The sequence below is a fragment of the Vulpes lagopus genome, chromosome 12 (genome assembly GCF_018345385.1).
Source record: "Vulpes lagopus strain Blue_001 chromosome 12, ASM1834538v1, whole genome shotgun sequence".
Classification (NCBI taxonomy): domain Eukaryota; kingdom Metazoa; phylum Chordata; class Mammalia; order Carnivora; family Canidae; genus Vulpes; species Vulpes lagopus.
In genome coordinates, this window is record NC_054835.1 from 57,283,098 (window position 1) to 57,299,267 (window position 16,170).

Genomic DNA, 16,170 nt, shown 5'->3' on the forward strand with positions numbered 1-16,170 from the left:
GTGCTTCTATTACTATAAACATTTTGATTTAATATAAAAAATACGCTGTGGGGATCCCTGGGTGGCACAGCGGTTTGGTGCCTGCCTTTGGCCCAGGGCGCGATCCTGGAGACCTGGGATCAAATCCTACGTCAGGCTCCCGGTGCATGGAGCCTGCTTCTCCCTCTGCCTATGTCTCTGTCTCTCTCTCTCTCTCTCTCTGTGACTATCATAAATAAATAAAAATTAAAAAAAAAATACTCTGTGGACTGGATAGCTATTTCTATGGCTTTTTAAAAATTGCTTTGTGATTTCTTTTATTGGAGCATAATTAACATACAGTGTTCTGTTTCAGGTGTACAATGTAAGGCTCAGCAATTGTGTTCATTGCTCAGTGCTCATCACGATAAGCGGATTCTTAATCCCCTTTATTGGGCCCATCCCCCCACCCACCTGCCCTCTAGCCGCCTCCACTGTGCGCTCTGTATTTAACAGTCTGGCTTTTTCCTTTGTGTCTTTTTTTCCTTCTTTTTTTTTTGTTTCTTAAACTCCACATATCAGTGAAATCATATGTATTAGTCTTTCTCTGACTTATTTCACTCAGTATAATACCTCTAGGTCCATCCATGTTGTGACAAATAGCAAGATCTCATCTTTCTATGGCTGAGTGATATTTCATTGTACATGTATACCACATCTTCTTCATCCATTCATCAGTCAGTAGACACTTGGGCTGTTTCCATATCTTGACTACTGTAAATCATGCTGCAATAGACATCGGGGTTCATGCATCTTTTCAAATTATTGTTTTCATTTTCTTCGAGTAAATGCCCAGTAGTGGAATTGCTAGATCATACCTATTTCTATTTTAAATTTTTTTAAATTTTTTTATTTATTTATGATAGTCACACACAGAGAGAGAGAGAGGCAGAGACACAGGCAGAGGGAGAAGCAGGCTCCATGCACCGGGAGCCCAATGTGGGATTCGATCCCGGGTCTCCAGGATCGCGCCCTGGGCCAAAGGCAGGCGCTAAACCGCTGCGCCACCCAGGGATCCCTATTTTAATTTTTTGAGGACACTTCTTACTGTTTTTCTTTTTTTTTTTTTTTTATTTTATTTTATTTTATTTTCTTACTGTTTTTCTACAGTGGCTGGGCCAGTCTGCATTCCCACCAACAGTGCACGAGGGCTCCTTTTTCTCCACATCCTCTCCAACATTTGCTATATTTTGTGGGTTTTTTTTATTTTAGCCGTTCTGATAGGTGGGAGGTGGTACCTCATTGTGGCTTTAATTTGCATTTCCCTGATAATTGGTGATGTCGAGCATCTTTTCATGCATCTGTTGGCCATCCGTATGTCTTCTTTGGAAAAATGTCTATTCAGGTCCACTGCCCAGTTTTTAACTGAGCTATTTTCTTTTTTTGATGTTGAGTTGTATAAGCTCATTATACATATAACTTTATTAATGTTAAACTTTCTGATTTTGACAATTGTTTTGTGGTTATATGAGAGAGGGGTAAAATGGCATAATTACCTTCACCTTCTAAATTGCTCAGGTAAAAAATACACATATACACATATATTATAAATATACATACATATATATATATTCTCTCTTTCTCTCTCTACATATGTACATATGTGTGTATGGGGAGCATGTAAACAAAATCTATGTAGAGTATACACCAGTACTCCTTGTACTATTCTTGCAAATTTTCTTTAATTTAAAATGATACAATAAAAAGCTTCCAGGGGCACCTGGCTGGCCTAGTCAGTAGAGCATGATAGAGAATGACATTCTTAATCTCAATGTTGGGACTTCCAGCTCCATATTGGGCGTGGAGCCTACTTAATTAAAAAAAAAAAAAGTTTCCAAAACATTATCATTAAAAGAATAGAAGCCAGCAGCCCGCCTGGGGCTGGAGCGCTGAGAAGTCCTCTTATTTCTGGTCTGCGGATGTGAGAGGCGCCTCTCAGCCACCCCTGCAGCTCGGGAAGTGACCTCAGAACACCCTGTTCCCGACACAGATGGAGGACACATAGATTTTCCCCGTAGGCTGCAGGATTTGCCGTTGCTGGGACACCATTTTGAGGAGGGAAGGGGGGCGTTTGCCCTGGGGTCAGCTGCACCCACCCTCCCTGTCCTGCCCTGTTCTCTCCTACATTTGTCACTGCCCCCCTCCCCACCCTCCTGGACACCCAGGTCTGGGCTATCGGTGATGCCCTCAGGGACTCAGAGTTCTGTCTTTCTCTGGCCTTTAGTCCTTCAAACTCTCTTGAAGCTGTTGTGTGGCATGGAAGCCCTCTAGAATTCTCCTTTCTGACTTTGTGGAGCAGGTGGGGGCCCTCTCCGGTTGCCTAGCACCCACCCGGGAGAGCTCAGGGCTCTGTTCCTGGAGTTGGTTTCACTCCCTGTCTCCCTGTCCTTTCCAGACTTCAACCAGCGATTCTGGGCCTCCATGTATTCGCCTGTAAAAGAATCCAGCTGGAGCAGGAACAGGCAGACAGACCCATGGGCAGAACTGAGTCTGAGCGGGATCCCAGAGATGGGTCCCAGTACATAGGGGTGTTTACTATGTGATAAAAGTGGTGCTTCAAACCTGCCTCTGTTCAAAGCTGCTTACCAGTGTGGGGCCAACTGGCCAGATCTTGGCAAACCAATCTGAACCCTTTCCACGTACCTTCCATTGATATACTTCTGAAAGGATCAATGATGTGGGAAACAAAGGCAGAAGAGAAATTATTAAATTTCCTTACTATCTATAGCCCATTGACAAATCCCTGAAATAGGTAGAGTGACCTTCCTCTCGGGACTCAGCTGCCTTGATGTTAATACTTTGCTAAGGGCAAAAGGCAATCCTAGCCTGAACCCCAGGATCCCGTTTGTCCACTTTAACCTATAAAAATTACTTTAGAGGGGCACCTGGGTGACTCAGTGGCTGAACATCTGCCTTTGGCTCACATTGTGATTCTGGGGTCCTGGGATCGAGTCCTGCATCGGGCTCCCCGCAGGGAGCTGCTTCTTCCTCTGCCTGTGTCTCTGCCTCTCTCTGTGTCTCTCATGAATAAATAAGTAAAACCTTTACAAAAAACAAAAAGAAAAGAAAAGAAAAACTCACCATGCAATAGGAAAAATATAGGTAACCTAACAGTAAAGTGGGTAAAGACACAAATGGATAATTCACAAGCAAGATAAAGGTGATAGATTTGAGAGGATCAGTATTTTTATCTAAGAGATACGACTTAAAACAAGCAAGTGCTGTTCTGCATTGTCATGTGGGGCAAAGATCTGAAAGTTTGCCACTCCTCAGTGTTGTAAGAGGAGAGCTCTCAGGAGGGTCACCTTTTCAGGTTAAGCAGGGAGACCTCTGATCCAGAGAATTTAGCAACCCATAAACCCAACACAGCTTGCCTCCCTCCCACCTCTGGGTCCTCCCACCTTCTTTGTTTGTGGGATTTTCTGTCTCATTTTCCCTCCCCACTGTTTCACAAAACTGCTCACAATGTTCTTGTCAATTAAGCTGGGAAAAAATTATGAGCTACCAGCTTCCTATCCAGTTCATAAAGACTGTAACTGGTAGAAATGACCAATATTAATTTGACAATGGCTAACACTGACATAAGCCTCAGGGGTTTGTTTTGTTTTTTTAGCTACTACATTATGATATTAAAATTTTGGGGATCCCTGGGTGGCCCAGCGGTTTGGCACCTGCCTTTGGCCCAGGGCGTGATCCTGGAGACCCGGGATCGAATCCCACGTCGGGCTCCCGGTGCATGGAGCCTGCTTTTCCCTCTGCCTGTGTCTCTGCCTCTCTCTCTCTCTCTCTGTGACTATCATTAAAAAAATAAAATAAATAAATAAATAAATAAATAAATAAATAAATAAATAAATAAAATTTTGACCCTAGGCAATAGGAACTTAGTACAAATAGTGTAGACGGAGGGCTCAAAATGGCAGAAGCTATTGGTAAAATCTGGTAGAGCCAAAAGCTTATCTATGAATTAACTGTTACAAACTCTTATGGAAAAGGGGGAGTGTTTAATAAGCACAGGATTAGGGATCCCTGGGTGGCTCAGTGGTTTGGCGTCTGCCTTCGGCCCAGGGCGTGACCCTGGAGTTCTGGGATCGAGTCCCGCACCGGGCTCCCTGTTTGGAGCCTGCTTCTCCCTCTGCCTGTGTCTCTGCCTCTGTCTCTGTATCTTTCATGAATAAATAAATAAATAAATAAAAATATTTTTTTATTCTTTCATGAATAAATAAAAAAAATATTCTTTCATGAATAAATAAATAAAAAAAATAATTTTTGTGCTTATTTAAAAAAAATAAGCACAGGATTAATATATATGTGCTTGACAGTGGCCACTCCTTGAAGCATCACGGGGACATCAGCGCATCCCCAGTCCCTCTGCCCGCCCGTCTCTGCAAGTGGTGGGGGAAGCGCTAAGCGCGGGAACCGACCCGAAGGCCACCCCGCGCGCCGCGAGCAGCGGAGCCTCGCGGAGAGGACTACAACTCCCAGCACGCCCCGCGCCGCCCAGCCTTGCATTCCCAGAAGGCCGCGGGCGACGGGCTCTTGGGGGGCGGTGCGTTCCCGACCTGCCCCGCGGCGGCCGCCAACCCTCGGGTTTGAATCGGGGCGCGCTCTGCTGTGGCGGCGGCGGGATGGGCGCTTCGTCGCTGCCCCCCGCCTGGCAGCTCTACCTCAAGGACCACCGCGTCTCTACGTTCAAGAACTGGCCGTTCCTGGAGGGCTGCGCCTGCACCCCGGACCGGGTGAGACCGCGCGGCCTCCGAGCCCGGCCGCCCCTCCCCCAGAGCCCCGGCGCGACCCCGGGCGACCCCCCCTCCGTGGGCTCCCAGGTCCCCGGGGCGACCCCCCCCCCCGTGGGCTCCCAGGTCCCCGGGGCGACCCCCCCCCCCGTGGGCTCCCAGGTCCCCGGGGCGACCCCCCCCCGTGGGCTCCCAGGCCCCCGGGGCGACCCCCCCCCCCCGTGGGCTCCCAGGTCCCCGGGGCGACCCCCCCCGTGGGCTCCCACATCCCCCCGGGTGACCCCCCCTCCGTGGGCTCCCAGGTCCCCGGGGCGACCCCCCCCTCCGTGGGCTCCCAGGTCCCCGGGGCGACCCCCCCCTCCGTGGGCTCCCAGGTCCCCGGGGCGACCCCCCCTCTGTGGGCTCCCACATCCCCCGGGGTGACCCATCCTGCTACAGGCTCCTGGACTCTGGAGTTCCTTGGCCTGAGCTTCAGCTTTCCCTTGCAGATGGCAGAGGCGGGCTTCATCCACTGTCCCACTGAGAACGAGCCGGACTTGGCCCAGTGTTTCTTCTGCTTCAAGGAGCTGGAAGGCTGGGAGCCAGATGATGACCCTATGTAAGTCGTACCCCCCCCTCCAAGCCTCACAGGCCTACAGGGTGCCCTGGCACCATCCCAGGCTTCTCTTTTGAGGTGGGCCTGTGAAAACTGTCAGAATTTCAAAGACACTTAGTGATGGGGCAGCCCGAGTGGCTCAGCGTTTTTAGCGCCGCCTTCAGTCCAGGGCCTGATCCTGGAGTCCTGGGATCGAGTCCCACATCGGGCTCCCTGCATGGAGCCTGCTTCTCCCTCTGCCTGGGTCTCTGCCTCTCTGTGTGTGTGTGTGTGTGTGTCTCTCATGAGTAAATAAATAAAATCTTTAAAAAACAAAACAAAACAAAAAGACACTTAGTGATGGAGCCATGGCTTTCCAAGTTCGTTTTGTGCAAACGATGACTCTGTGTGTTGGTGCCCTGGGGTGCTTTCAGCCGAATCAAACCTGATATGGCCAAACGTACTTCAGCGAGGATGCTGAGGAAAGGCTCATCCTTGTAGTACTGTACGTGGCGCCTTTCGGGTCTGGAGAACACGGGAGCAGATCCTCTGGTGACCTGTGGATATCCAGGTGCTTTCCTTGCCTTCGAGTCTTCAAACCTACAGCTTTTTTGAGCTGTCACTCACACCAGAGAAAACAGCCTCCTAAATGGTACACGTGTTGTTTCCAGTTTTGTCCTTTAAGGCATCTAGTTTTGTTTTCTTGTTTTAATTCGGGGTGTATGGTCAGGTAGACGCTGCTGGCTGTCTTTCTGTGTGTGATGCCACGTTCTTTTCTCACCATTTTTCCCCTGTCAGACCCGATTGCTGCCATGACTTTAACATTTTCCGGTAATCACCTGAGCTGTCTCTTCTTGGCCAGAAGAGAATTGCTGTTTTCCCTAACATGTTTGCTCTCGTGACTCATTCTTGACTGGGATGGGTGGTGCTCGTACCCGGATCACTGGGAAAGTATCCGTTGTATTCTTGGGAGTGGGTTTCTAAGTGCTAGAATGTTTTCAGTTCCTGTCGGCTGTCCTCTGTGTGGCTGTGTTCTGCTCACGCTGTCCTATGCAGGGATATGAGTGCAGAGAGCGAGGCAGGGCAGTTCACTGGAGAAGCCTGGCCAGCGATGCCCTTATTGGGGACCAGCAAGCAGATTCTGTCAGAATTCCAGTGAAATGAGATTACTTCAGACTGTTCCCTCCTTGAGGATTTTAGATGGATTTGACATGTGCTACTTCTGCACTTACATACCGCGTGACACTTTTCCTGCTACTCGCTAGAGGACTCCAGATAAAATACATGGGCCCCAAGCATGGTGGGGAGCGTCCACAGAGAGGGCAGGGGCAGGATGGGCTGCTGGGAGTGTGCCCTGGGACCGAGCGCTGGTTCTGTGCACTTCACGAAGCAGAGTCAGGCACGTTTGTGAGCTGGGGTGGTGGGTGTTGCTGACAAACTGTTGCTGACCTTTCTCTGTTGACATGCTCCTGTTTTGTTTTTCTAGAGAGGAGCACAAAAAGCATTCATCTGGTTGTGCTTTCCTTTCTGTCAAGAAGCAGTTGGAAGAATTAAGCCTCAGTGAATTTTTGAAACTGGACAAGGAAAGAGCCAAGAACAAAATTGTATGTATGATCGGGGGTAAAAACCCAGGGCCAACCCCACTGAGTCTCTGTAGCACTGAGTCCCCCCCCCCCCATATTGGAGCGGCTTTGTTTTTCCTCAGTAAGCGTTTTTAAGCCCCTCAGGTATATATGTGAGGATCTAAAGGACAGAAAAGCTTCTGTCCTGGAATGTGGTCTTGGGGTTGTGCAGTCAGAGAAAAAACATGTTCCTCCTGGAAGCTGTGTTTAATGTGAGGTGCCTCTGGTGGTGGGGCAGTGGTGGTGGGCTGGCGCTCCGGCCTTCAGAGACAGTCTGTGTGGCAGGCCATTTACGAGGTGGGGACAGAGGGTTTGGGGGCACATAGTAACATATCGGGGGAGGGGAGTTATGGGTATTGGGAAGAAGAGGTGCCAGTCCAGTTGGACCTTGGGATTTCTGCAGGTGAACTTTGACCGCTTTTGGACAGGTAATCCTGGGTTATGGGGAGGGAGGAGGGGTGAGGCTGTAGGTCCACAAAGGGGGTACCAAGCAGCCTGGGCTATAGAGAAAATCAGGGCTCCCAGTTAAATCTGAACTTCAGGTACACGGGAGAATTTCTTAGTAAAGCGCACATTTTGTGTGGCTGTATACTAAAAGAATTACTCGTTTTTATGAAGTTCAAATTTAGGGGATCCCTGGGTGGCACAGCGGTTTAGCGCCTGCCTTTGGCCCAGGGCGCAATCCTGGAGACCCAGGATCGAATCCCACGTCGGGCTCCCGGTGCATGGAGCCTGCTTCTCCCTCTGCCTGTGTCTCTGCCTCTCCCTCCCTCTCTCTCTCTCTCTCTCTCTCTCTCTCTCTCTCTGTGACTATCATAAATAAATAAAAATTAAAAAAAAAAATGAAGTTCAAATTTAGCTGGACATTCTCTTTTTATTTGCTAAGGATGGCAGTGTTACAGAGAATAAATATTCAGGCATTTAATATCCTTGTAGCAAAGCCCTGGGCTGGGAGTGGACATTCTGGTTCTGTCCCTGCCACTCACGGGCTCTGTGAGTTTAGGCCAGTCTTGGTTGCATGTGGAGGGCAGATCCCCCTGGTTTCTGAGACCCTTTTCTGGTTGAAAATTTATATTCCTTTTTAGAGATGATCATGAAATAGTTCTATCTAATATAGTAGGTTTTCAATGCTGAAGACCACATTTTTTGTTAGGAAGGGGGAAGAAATTCACCATCAGAATAGCAAGTTGTGGAAGAGCTATTTACACCGTGGAGACCTTGGGAACTGCAGTGTCGGAATTGGGAAGTGAGCCAAGGAGATCCTCCTAGGTCAGGGGTCAGCACACCTTCCATGAAGTGCCACAGATAACAAATATTTTAGCCTTCGTGGACCGCATGGTTTCTGTTAGGTATTATTCTTTGTCTTTGTCATTTTTGTCTTTACAACTGTTTAAAAATTGTGAAAACCATTCTTGGCCTAATGACTATGAGAAATAGGCCATGTGTCCCACAGGCCACAGTTTGCCAAGCCCATTGTAGGTGAGAGACCAGCCTGTTTACTTAGGGGACAGTTGTGAGAAAGCTGTGCCCCAGCAAGCAGGGGAAGGTTAATGTGTAGCCCGGGGAGGCTGAAACCAAACTGTGGAGCACTGAAAAAGACCAAGGATGTTAGATGGTTGTAACAAAGAGGAAGACATGGTTGTGGCAGCCCAGCTCCAGGACAGTGACCCAGTGCTCGTAGGCCCCATGGTCTGGTGGAGGGAGTCAGGTGGCCTGTGGGGAGAGGTGACTCACTGGAGCAGGAAGCCCACCAGGAGATGCTCAGTCACCAGGTCACCACTATGTGCGGGAACAGCAGTGGGGCCACTCCAGACCAGGTGAACAGGCGAGTGAGGAAAGTGGGGGATAGGAAGAAGATGTTTTGCTTTCATTGTGCAACTGTTTCTGTCCTACCCCAGTCAGAATACAGGATTCTTTAGAAGGATGCCTTTGTTCTTATTACTTTAATTACAAAACAGGGCACCCGGGTGGCTCAGCGGTTTAGCTCTGGCTTCGGCCCAGGGCCTGATCCTGGAGTCCCGGGATCGATTCCCACATCGGGCTCCTGCATGGAGCCTGCTCTTCCCTCTGCCTGTGTCTCTGCCTCTCTCTCTGTCTCTCATGAATATATAAGTAAAATCTTTAAAAAAAACAAACAAGGGGATCCCTGGGTGGCGCAGCAGTTTGGCGCCTGCTTTTGGCCCGGGGCGCGATCCTGGAGACCCGGGATCGAATCCCACGTCAGGCTCCTGGTGCATGGAGCCTGCTTCTCCCTCTGCCTGTGTCTCTGCCTCTCTCTCGCTCTCTGTGTGACTATCATAAATAAATAAATAAAAATTTAAAAAAATAAAAAAATAAAAAAATAAAAAAAAACAAACAGGGCTATACCACAGACTAGCTGGGAAACCTGGAGCTGGGCACCACTCTGGGCCTTGGTTTCCCTGTTGTATAATGCAGACAGTGATGGCACCTGCCTCACAGGGACGCCAAGCAATAAAGCAGTTCATGTGTAGGAAATGGGTAAAATGGTGCTTGGTACACACACACATTCCCTAAGTCTTGTCTTTTATGATTATTAGGATGTAGCTTAAGTGGGAGGCCCCAAGATAGCTGGATATCTCCACCCTAGCACAGCACTCAATTTATTTAGATGCTCAGTAAATGTTGCCTTATTTGTTCCATTTTGATTTTATCTACAGGGTGTGATTGGGAAGCTCTCGATTCCGTTTCATACGCCTGTTCTTTATTTCCAGGCAAAGGAAACCAACAACAAGCAGAAAGAATTCGAAGAGACCGCAAAGAAAGTGCGCTGTGCCATTGAGCAGCTGGCCGCCGCGGAGTAGCTCCTGTGCGGCATGCTGATCCCCGAGAGGAACGTGCCATCACCGGGGTGCACTCCCCAGTGTGACCAGCTCTGCCGGGGACCCCTTCGCTGTGCCTTAGGAAAGGAGAACGGCCACAATTCAAAATTAGAATGTTAAACTATACTTCTGTTTTTTTCTTGAAAGTGGTGCCAGGGGCGACTTCTCTCTGTGCGCTGGTGCTGCTGAGTACGGTGACCAGTTCTCTCTTTTCTCTTTGGTAGTTTTTGTACCACGGTTCCCGGCCGTCCCGGGGTGAGAAGGTTACAAGTGTGTTCTCATGGGCAGAGCCATTCCACAGTGAAGCATCTGGGCTTCAGCTTGACGGCTGGCTCTAAAGCCTGAGATTTGATGCCTGAATGTTAATCCTAGGCCTGTTGTGACTGGACAAGTAGGGAATTAAGGATTCTGCTTTAGATTTTATTTGTCTAATAATCTGAATTTAGAGTGTGTGTTTCTTGTCTTCCCACTACTCTGTATTCTCTCACTTGAATATCTAAAGTCCTGTGGCCGTGCTTTTACCTTGTTGGGTCTGCGGTTCTGCAGCAGCCTCCCTTCCCTCCAGAGCAGATCGTACAAAATGCCATCCCTGCCAAAGCTCTGAGGTGCTGTGTGTGGGAAGGGGCTTCCTCGCCTGTCTTCACAGGGGTAGCCAGCGGAATCCAACCCCAGACTGCTTCCATCTCCATGTGTGCCAGAGCCCTTTTAGGACTGAAGCCCGAACGGCAAGGGTGAGGTGGAGGGGGCCTGTTGTCTTAATAGTAGAGCCTCTTGCTCGAAGGTCACTTGAAGATATGTTCCCTCCAGTGGGCACCATGGACACATGGCAACAGATGAGGACAAACTCCTTAATGACAGATAGCGCATCTTCCAGAGGCCTGGCTCCCTGCTCTGAATGAGCTGTGGCACAGATGGGGCAGGCAGGGGTGGGATGAGACCCACGGAAGGCGTTCTGGTCTTACTGTTCCCGCCACTCTGCAGACCGCTATTTGCCTTCATGACGTGGGTTCGGTGGCTGATGAGGCACCTGTCTTTCTAACGTGAACCCCCACCCCCAAAGGAGGATAGAGGGACCAACTAATCTTAAAGTGGATCATAAACCTCTTTTGGAGGAAACTTTTTTATAGATAACTTGTTTATATTGTTTGCAGTTTTACAGGATCATAGTCCACGATGTCAGAGTTAGAGCAGTGGTAATAAACGTGGCAGCTGGGGCCTGCAGTAGGTGCCTCCGAGCTGTGGCTTCCTCGTCTACACTTCCTCAGCTGGCATTCTTTGTAGGCGTGTGATGTGTGTGAGGGGGCCCTTGAGACCGAGTCCTCAGCTTCTCCCAAGCCTCTGCAGTGTCGCTTTCTTCTTTGTTTATTACTTCACAGAACGGCACAAACTACAATTAAAGTGAACACAAAGCCATTCTAAGTCATAGGGAAAATCCGTGTGAGCCTTAGGTGGGTTGGAGCCAAGGCTGCAGGAAACAGGTAGCAGAAACTCATTTGTGAACTGGCTGCAGCTAGGCAGCCCTCGTGAGCTGGTGGGCACACACTGGGGGTTCCCTCCCTGACAACGATGCAGTGGCCCGAGTCCTTTTTAAATAACGTAGAGCTCTGGGGACTTGGTGGGCTGCTGCAGGTGACCTGCCAGCCCCGGTTGGCTGTGTCTCCGTTGCTGCTGCACCCTCCTGCACGTCCGTGTCCCGTTCTCCCCGTCCCCTTCCCATCCCCTCCTCGAGGTTGGCTCACACAGGGCTGAAGCCTGGCACTGTTGCAGTGATAGATTTTATTTCTCCCTCTACGAGGAGAAGCTGCAGAGTGCTCAGGATTGTTACGGTCCTATCAGAGGTCATCTTGTCATTTCTGAAAAATAAAAACCATTTCATTTCAAACACTGCTGCAGACCCTACTGGGTTTTTTAAATCTTGGTGGGTTTTTGTGGTGGTTCCTTAGCTGCCACCTGCTGCTTCCCGCCCACACGGCTGTGGGGAAGGGCTGAGCCCTGGCAGACACAAAGCCAGCCCTGGGCTACAAGGCCCACTTGTGTGTGTCATCTGGACCCATTCCAGGTATAAACTGGCTATGCAGAATGCATCTCAGACTTCTATTTTTCTGCTATATCTCAGAAAGGGAAGGGTATTCTTTCCTCCAAGCTTGGAGCATATTTATTGGAGTGGTTTCTTTGGGGCGGGGAAGCTCTCTAGCTTCTATACTCATCTGTAAGCTGCTTAATTTGGATATTTGTGCCAGTCTGTAAATAAACACTTTGATAACTGGGCCCTTACAAGCTGGCTTTGTAGAGAAACTGGCCCTTTGCACAATGGGCAGCAATGAGGTTCTTGGCTTCGTCAGGCTGTGCTGTGGGGCTGACCCTCAGCCCATCTTACACATTTCCCCTTCCACAGAGGTATTTTCTAGAGGCCGTATTTCTCACTGGGCCTTAATGACTGTCTGCTTGGAACACTAAATAGACCTCCATTAATCAAGCCACAAGCCTTTGCCAAGGGCCAGAGCCTCAGTTTTCTTTCAAATGTGTATCCTCTTTTCAGGTTCTCCGAGTCTGGTGAGAGTCTAGAAAGGGTTGTGATGCGTGGTTATGGGCTGTCAGGTACATAGGGTGATGTACAGGTTAGACCCCTGCAGGCCAGCCTCAGGAATCCGAATCCTCCATCTGTCCCCAGCACCATGAAGAGAGCCAGCCCGACCAAAAGTGACCTGCCAAGAGTGGAACCATGTGCCGCTGCCTGCAGGTTGGCACCCCCTTGGGACGCTGACCAACCCTTTGCAGGTTATACTTAAAGTAACTCAAAATTGCATATAAAGTCTTATGGTGATTTTTTTTTTTTTTTAAGATTTTACTCCTTACAGAGAGTGAGCATGAGTAGAGGGAGAAGCAGACTTCCCACTGAGCAGGGAGTCCAATGGGGGACTTGATCCCAGGACCCCAGGATCATGACCTGTGCCAAAGGCAGGTTAGGTGCTTAACCCACTGAGCCACCAGGTGCCCAAAGTCTTAATGTGATCTTAATCTACATTTTTTTCATGTAGAAATGGAGATTTGCAAAGAGGCAAAGTAGCTTGTCCCAGATCGTACGACTAGGAACTGTTAGAGTTGAGGACTGGACCCAGGTGTCCTGCCCCTGGAGATGGGACCTCCGCGATGAATGACGCTGCCCGGCCTTGCTGGTGTGGCGGGGGTCGGCTGCCTGACTCCAGGGACAGGGCTATCTTGAAACCATCCCCATTCCAATTCTCAGACTGCTTTGTCCGAAAGGCCTTCAAAGGAACTGAAACCTGCCTCCCCAAGACTCACTGACCCTCCCAGTAGGACATTTTTTAAATTTTGAACTAAGATTCATGGGAACTTATAATACGAAGGGGCCCCGTGTAGCCTTCACCCAGTTTGCTCTGTTGTAACTGCAGTAAAACGTCTGTGCTTGCATTGTGCAGCCCTCCTCAGCTCGCCGGAACCAGTGTTAGCATCACAAAGGGTTTCTTGTCCCCTCGCCTGGGGAATCTAGCTCCTTTAGGACCAACTGCGCCATAGATTTCCTCTCCAGTGGGCTCAGCCCACAGCGTTCGAACCAGTTTTCAGCTGAACAACTGGACTGAGCCTTAGCTTCTCTGTGGTTCTTTCCCTCTGATGGCCAAGTGGTGACACCTATCTACTTGTTCAGTCAGATGCTTGAGCACCTACTGTGAGCCTGGGGCCACACCCAGAACTTGAACCGAGGCCAGGGAGGACTCAGTCTCCTGCAGTGAGCTCAGGCTCCAGACCACAGCCAACAAATAGCCGCGTGATGCACACACGAAGAAGATAACTAACTCTTCCAGGAGTGGCAGCGTGAGCGATCTGAGCCATCCGGGAACCAGGAGCAGGCTGCGGATGCGCCAGGTGCCGGGGGCGGGAGTGCACGCTCAACTAGGTGCGTTCTGCGATGCAGAGACCTCAGCGGCACCTTCCCGTTTACCTGTAGCAAAGCTCCATCAGAGGCTCCGTGGACAGATGCCGGCGAGTCCGAGGTGGCCGTATGAGCCCTTCCCAGGTCCTGTCAGTGCCCCGGGATGAGACTAACCAGGTGCGTGGCTGCCTCGCGGTCTACGCCGCATCCCACAGAGGCTGTCCGCTGTCCACATCCGTGTGAAAGGCCCAAGCTTCCAGCCTACGACCTCCACCACCTGAGGACCCTTGAGCTTGGCAGGCTTTGACTGACAGCGTCTTGACCAGTCTACCAGGGTGGACTCGCTTCATAATGCAGCCTGGTTACGCGCACCGACGTGTGGGTAAACTGGCAAGGTTCGGTTTCCCTTGGAGGAGTTCGCCCAGGGCAGTGAGTTTAGCGGTGCCGGTGCCGTAGCTGATGCTGAACAGCTCGGTGATTTCTCCAGCACCTTCGGCCGCTTCCTCAGCCCTGTGCTGGAGGCAGGAAGCGTATGGGCCTGGAGCCGGAGGCTCATCTGCCCCACGGTGGTTGCTGGGGTCAAGCATCCTGTTCTTGCAGCCCCTGAAGAGATAGATGCCTGAATGTACGTTTTAGAAAAAGAGGATTGGGTGCATCCCTGTTTGTCAATAATCGGAATTTCCTCCATCCAGAGTCCCCTCCTGTCCCTGATTTTGGTGTTAGTGGTCTGATGCTAACTTTGAAGAGGCCCCGACCTCCTGGAGACGGTCTTACCAAGTGGCCACCGACAGCTCTACTGCGGGTCGATGGTAGAAAGATGACCAGTGAAAGATAGGGGTCATTCCAAAGGACCGCTCTTCCAGAGCCAGGCTAGGGCATAATTTGGGTCCATCTTAGGGAAACAGACTGTCAGAGTCATCAAAATAGCCCCTCGTGGACAAGTGCCTACTGCCTAGGGGACAATCCAATCAGTGGCTCCCGAATGCACACTGGGTTTTCAACACTTTTCTTTAAAGCAGATGAGGCGTAGACTCCTTGCCTGGCCGTCTGCACTGCAACGCGAGGGGAATCCGTGTCTTCCTGTGCGGGGCTGCGGGGCTGCGGGGCTCTGAGCCAGCCCTGGCCCCGACAGCACAATCCCATTTTTAAGTTCTATGGGGGTGCAAAGAAGACCATTGCAAAGGAGCTGGGGCTGAAAGGCAGGGCTCATTCGGAAGAAGCATGCGGAGCCCACAGCCAAAGGGGGCTCCCCTAGTTCTCCCCGTCTCCCTTCATACGTTAAACACAGAGGTAGGCTTTGACCCACCTAAAGCAGTATTTATTGATCCTTGTCCCATTGTGGCTAAATGTTGGGGTCACGACTCCTCTTCCTCCCCCATCACTACTGTTCCCAGCAGGGGCCCTGCCCTGCCTCCCCGCTCCCCTCCATCCCCAGCCCTCTCCCCTCCTGCTTCTGTAGCCCGCTGCCTCGCCCTCATCACCTCCCTCGCCCTGTATGTTTGCGGAATTCTCTTACCTGCCAGAGGGGACTCCTGGCTGCCACCCAGCTGGCCGAGCAGGGACTGGGGGCCCCCACGCTGCCACAGCTGGGAGCCCCCAGGCCCGCTCCTGTCCCAACCCAACCTTGGGCACGGCGCAAAGTGTGTGGGAAGACGCTGCAGAAACCCAGAACCGGGCCACGGGCTCCGAAGGCCACCTGAAGGATTGTTTCAGTGACTGTGCTGCGACTTCCTCTTGCCTGTATTCCTCTAGCCAAGAAGTGCCTGATACAGGGAAAGGGGGCTGGATGACCTGTCGGAGAAGGGCCGCCTTCTGTGATGATGTGGACCTCAAGCCTCGGGCCGTGTCCCTGCAGACTCTGCAGCCTGGTCCAGGGGCCGAGAGGAGGCCTCCGGTCACCCTCAGCCACAGCCCCGACAGCCCCGCTGGGACAACCCCTCCCTGCCGTGCACAGCACTGCCTCCGCGTGGGCTCTGCCCTTGTAGGATCCTCTGCCTCCCACCCCACTCGCGCCTGACCCATGTCCTAGAAGGTGCTTTGTGCATGTTTGCCGAGTGGGTGATGGACAAGCGGAGCCCAGCCTCGCCCCCTGTGGCATTTGTAGTTAGAAGCTAGCTGGAAGCCAGACCTCATCCTTCCAGGCCCCTGCCCACCCACCCCCGCCCTCCCACCCCCTGCACCGGATCCCCTGGGTTAGTCCTGGAGACCGATTAAGACCAGGACCTCAGGGCCAGCCAGCGGCCAAGAGCCCCCGCGGGGAGGGGGGCTGCCTCCCACCATCCCGGCTGCGGCTTCCTGGGCCCAGGTCAGCTGCCTGCTGAGCCCCCTCCGCGGTGGAGGCCCCACCCTCCTCCTCCTCAGCCGGGCCATTTGGCGGCTGGGCCGGCTGAGAAACCGGAGGTTTGGAGAGATTAAGACACCGGCTGGCCGGGGACGCACTGGAGCGGCCAGCTCCTCGGGGACGCTGGGCTTTGAACGCAGGTCTGTGGCA

General features: G+C 51.3%; 1 protein-coding gene across 1 annotated transcript in view; it reads left to right on the forward strand.

Annotated features, from left to right (window-relative positions):
* The window catches only part of AFMID (arylformamidase), a 36,561-nt gene extending 24,892 nt beyond the window's left edge, over positions 1 to 11,669 (forward strand). Inside the window, exons 11-14 of the mRNA XM_041726171.1 lie at positions 4,338 to 4,754; positions 5,240 to 5,349; positions 6,812 to 6,929; positions 9,680 to 11,669. Of these exons, the coding sequence (XP_041582105.1) occupies positions 4,338 to 4,754; positions 5,240 to 5,349; positions 6,812 to 6,929; positions 9,680 to 9,769 (735 nt within the window). The 3' untranslated portion in view covers positions 9,770 to 11,669. The remainder of the gene's footprint in view (positions 1 to 4,337; positions 4,755 to 5,239; positions 5,350 to 6,811; positions 6,930 to 9,679) is intronic.
* The last annotated feature ends 4,501 nt before the right edge of the window (positions 11,670 to 16,170 follow it).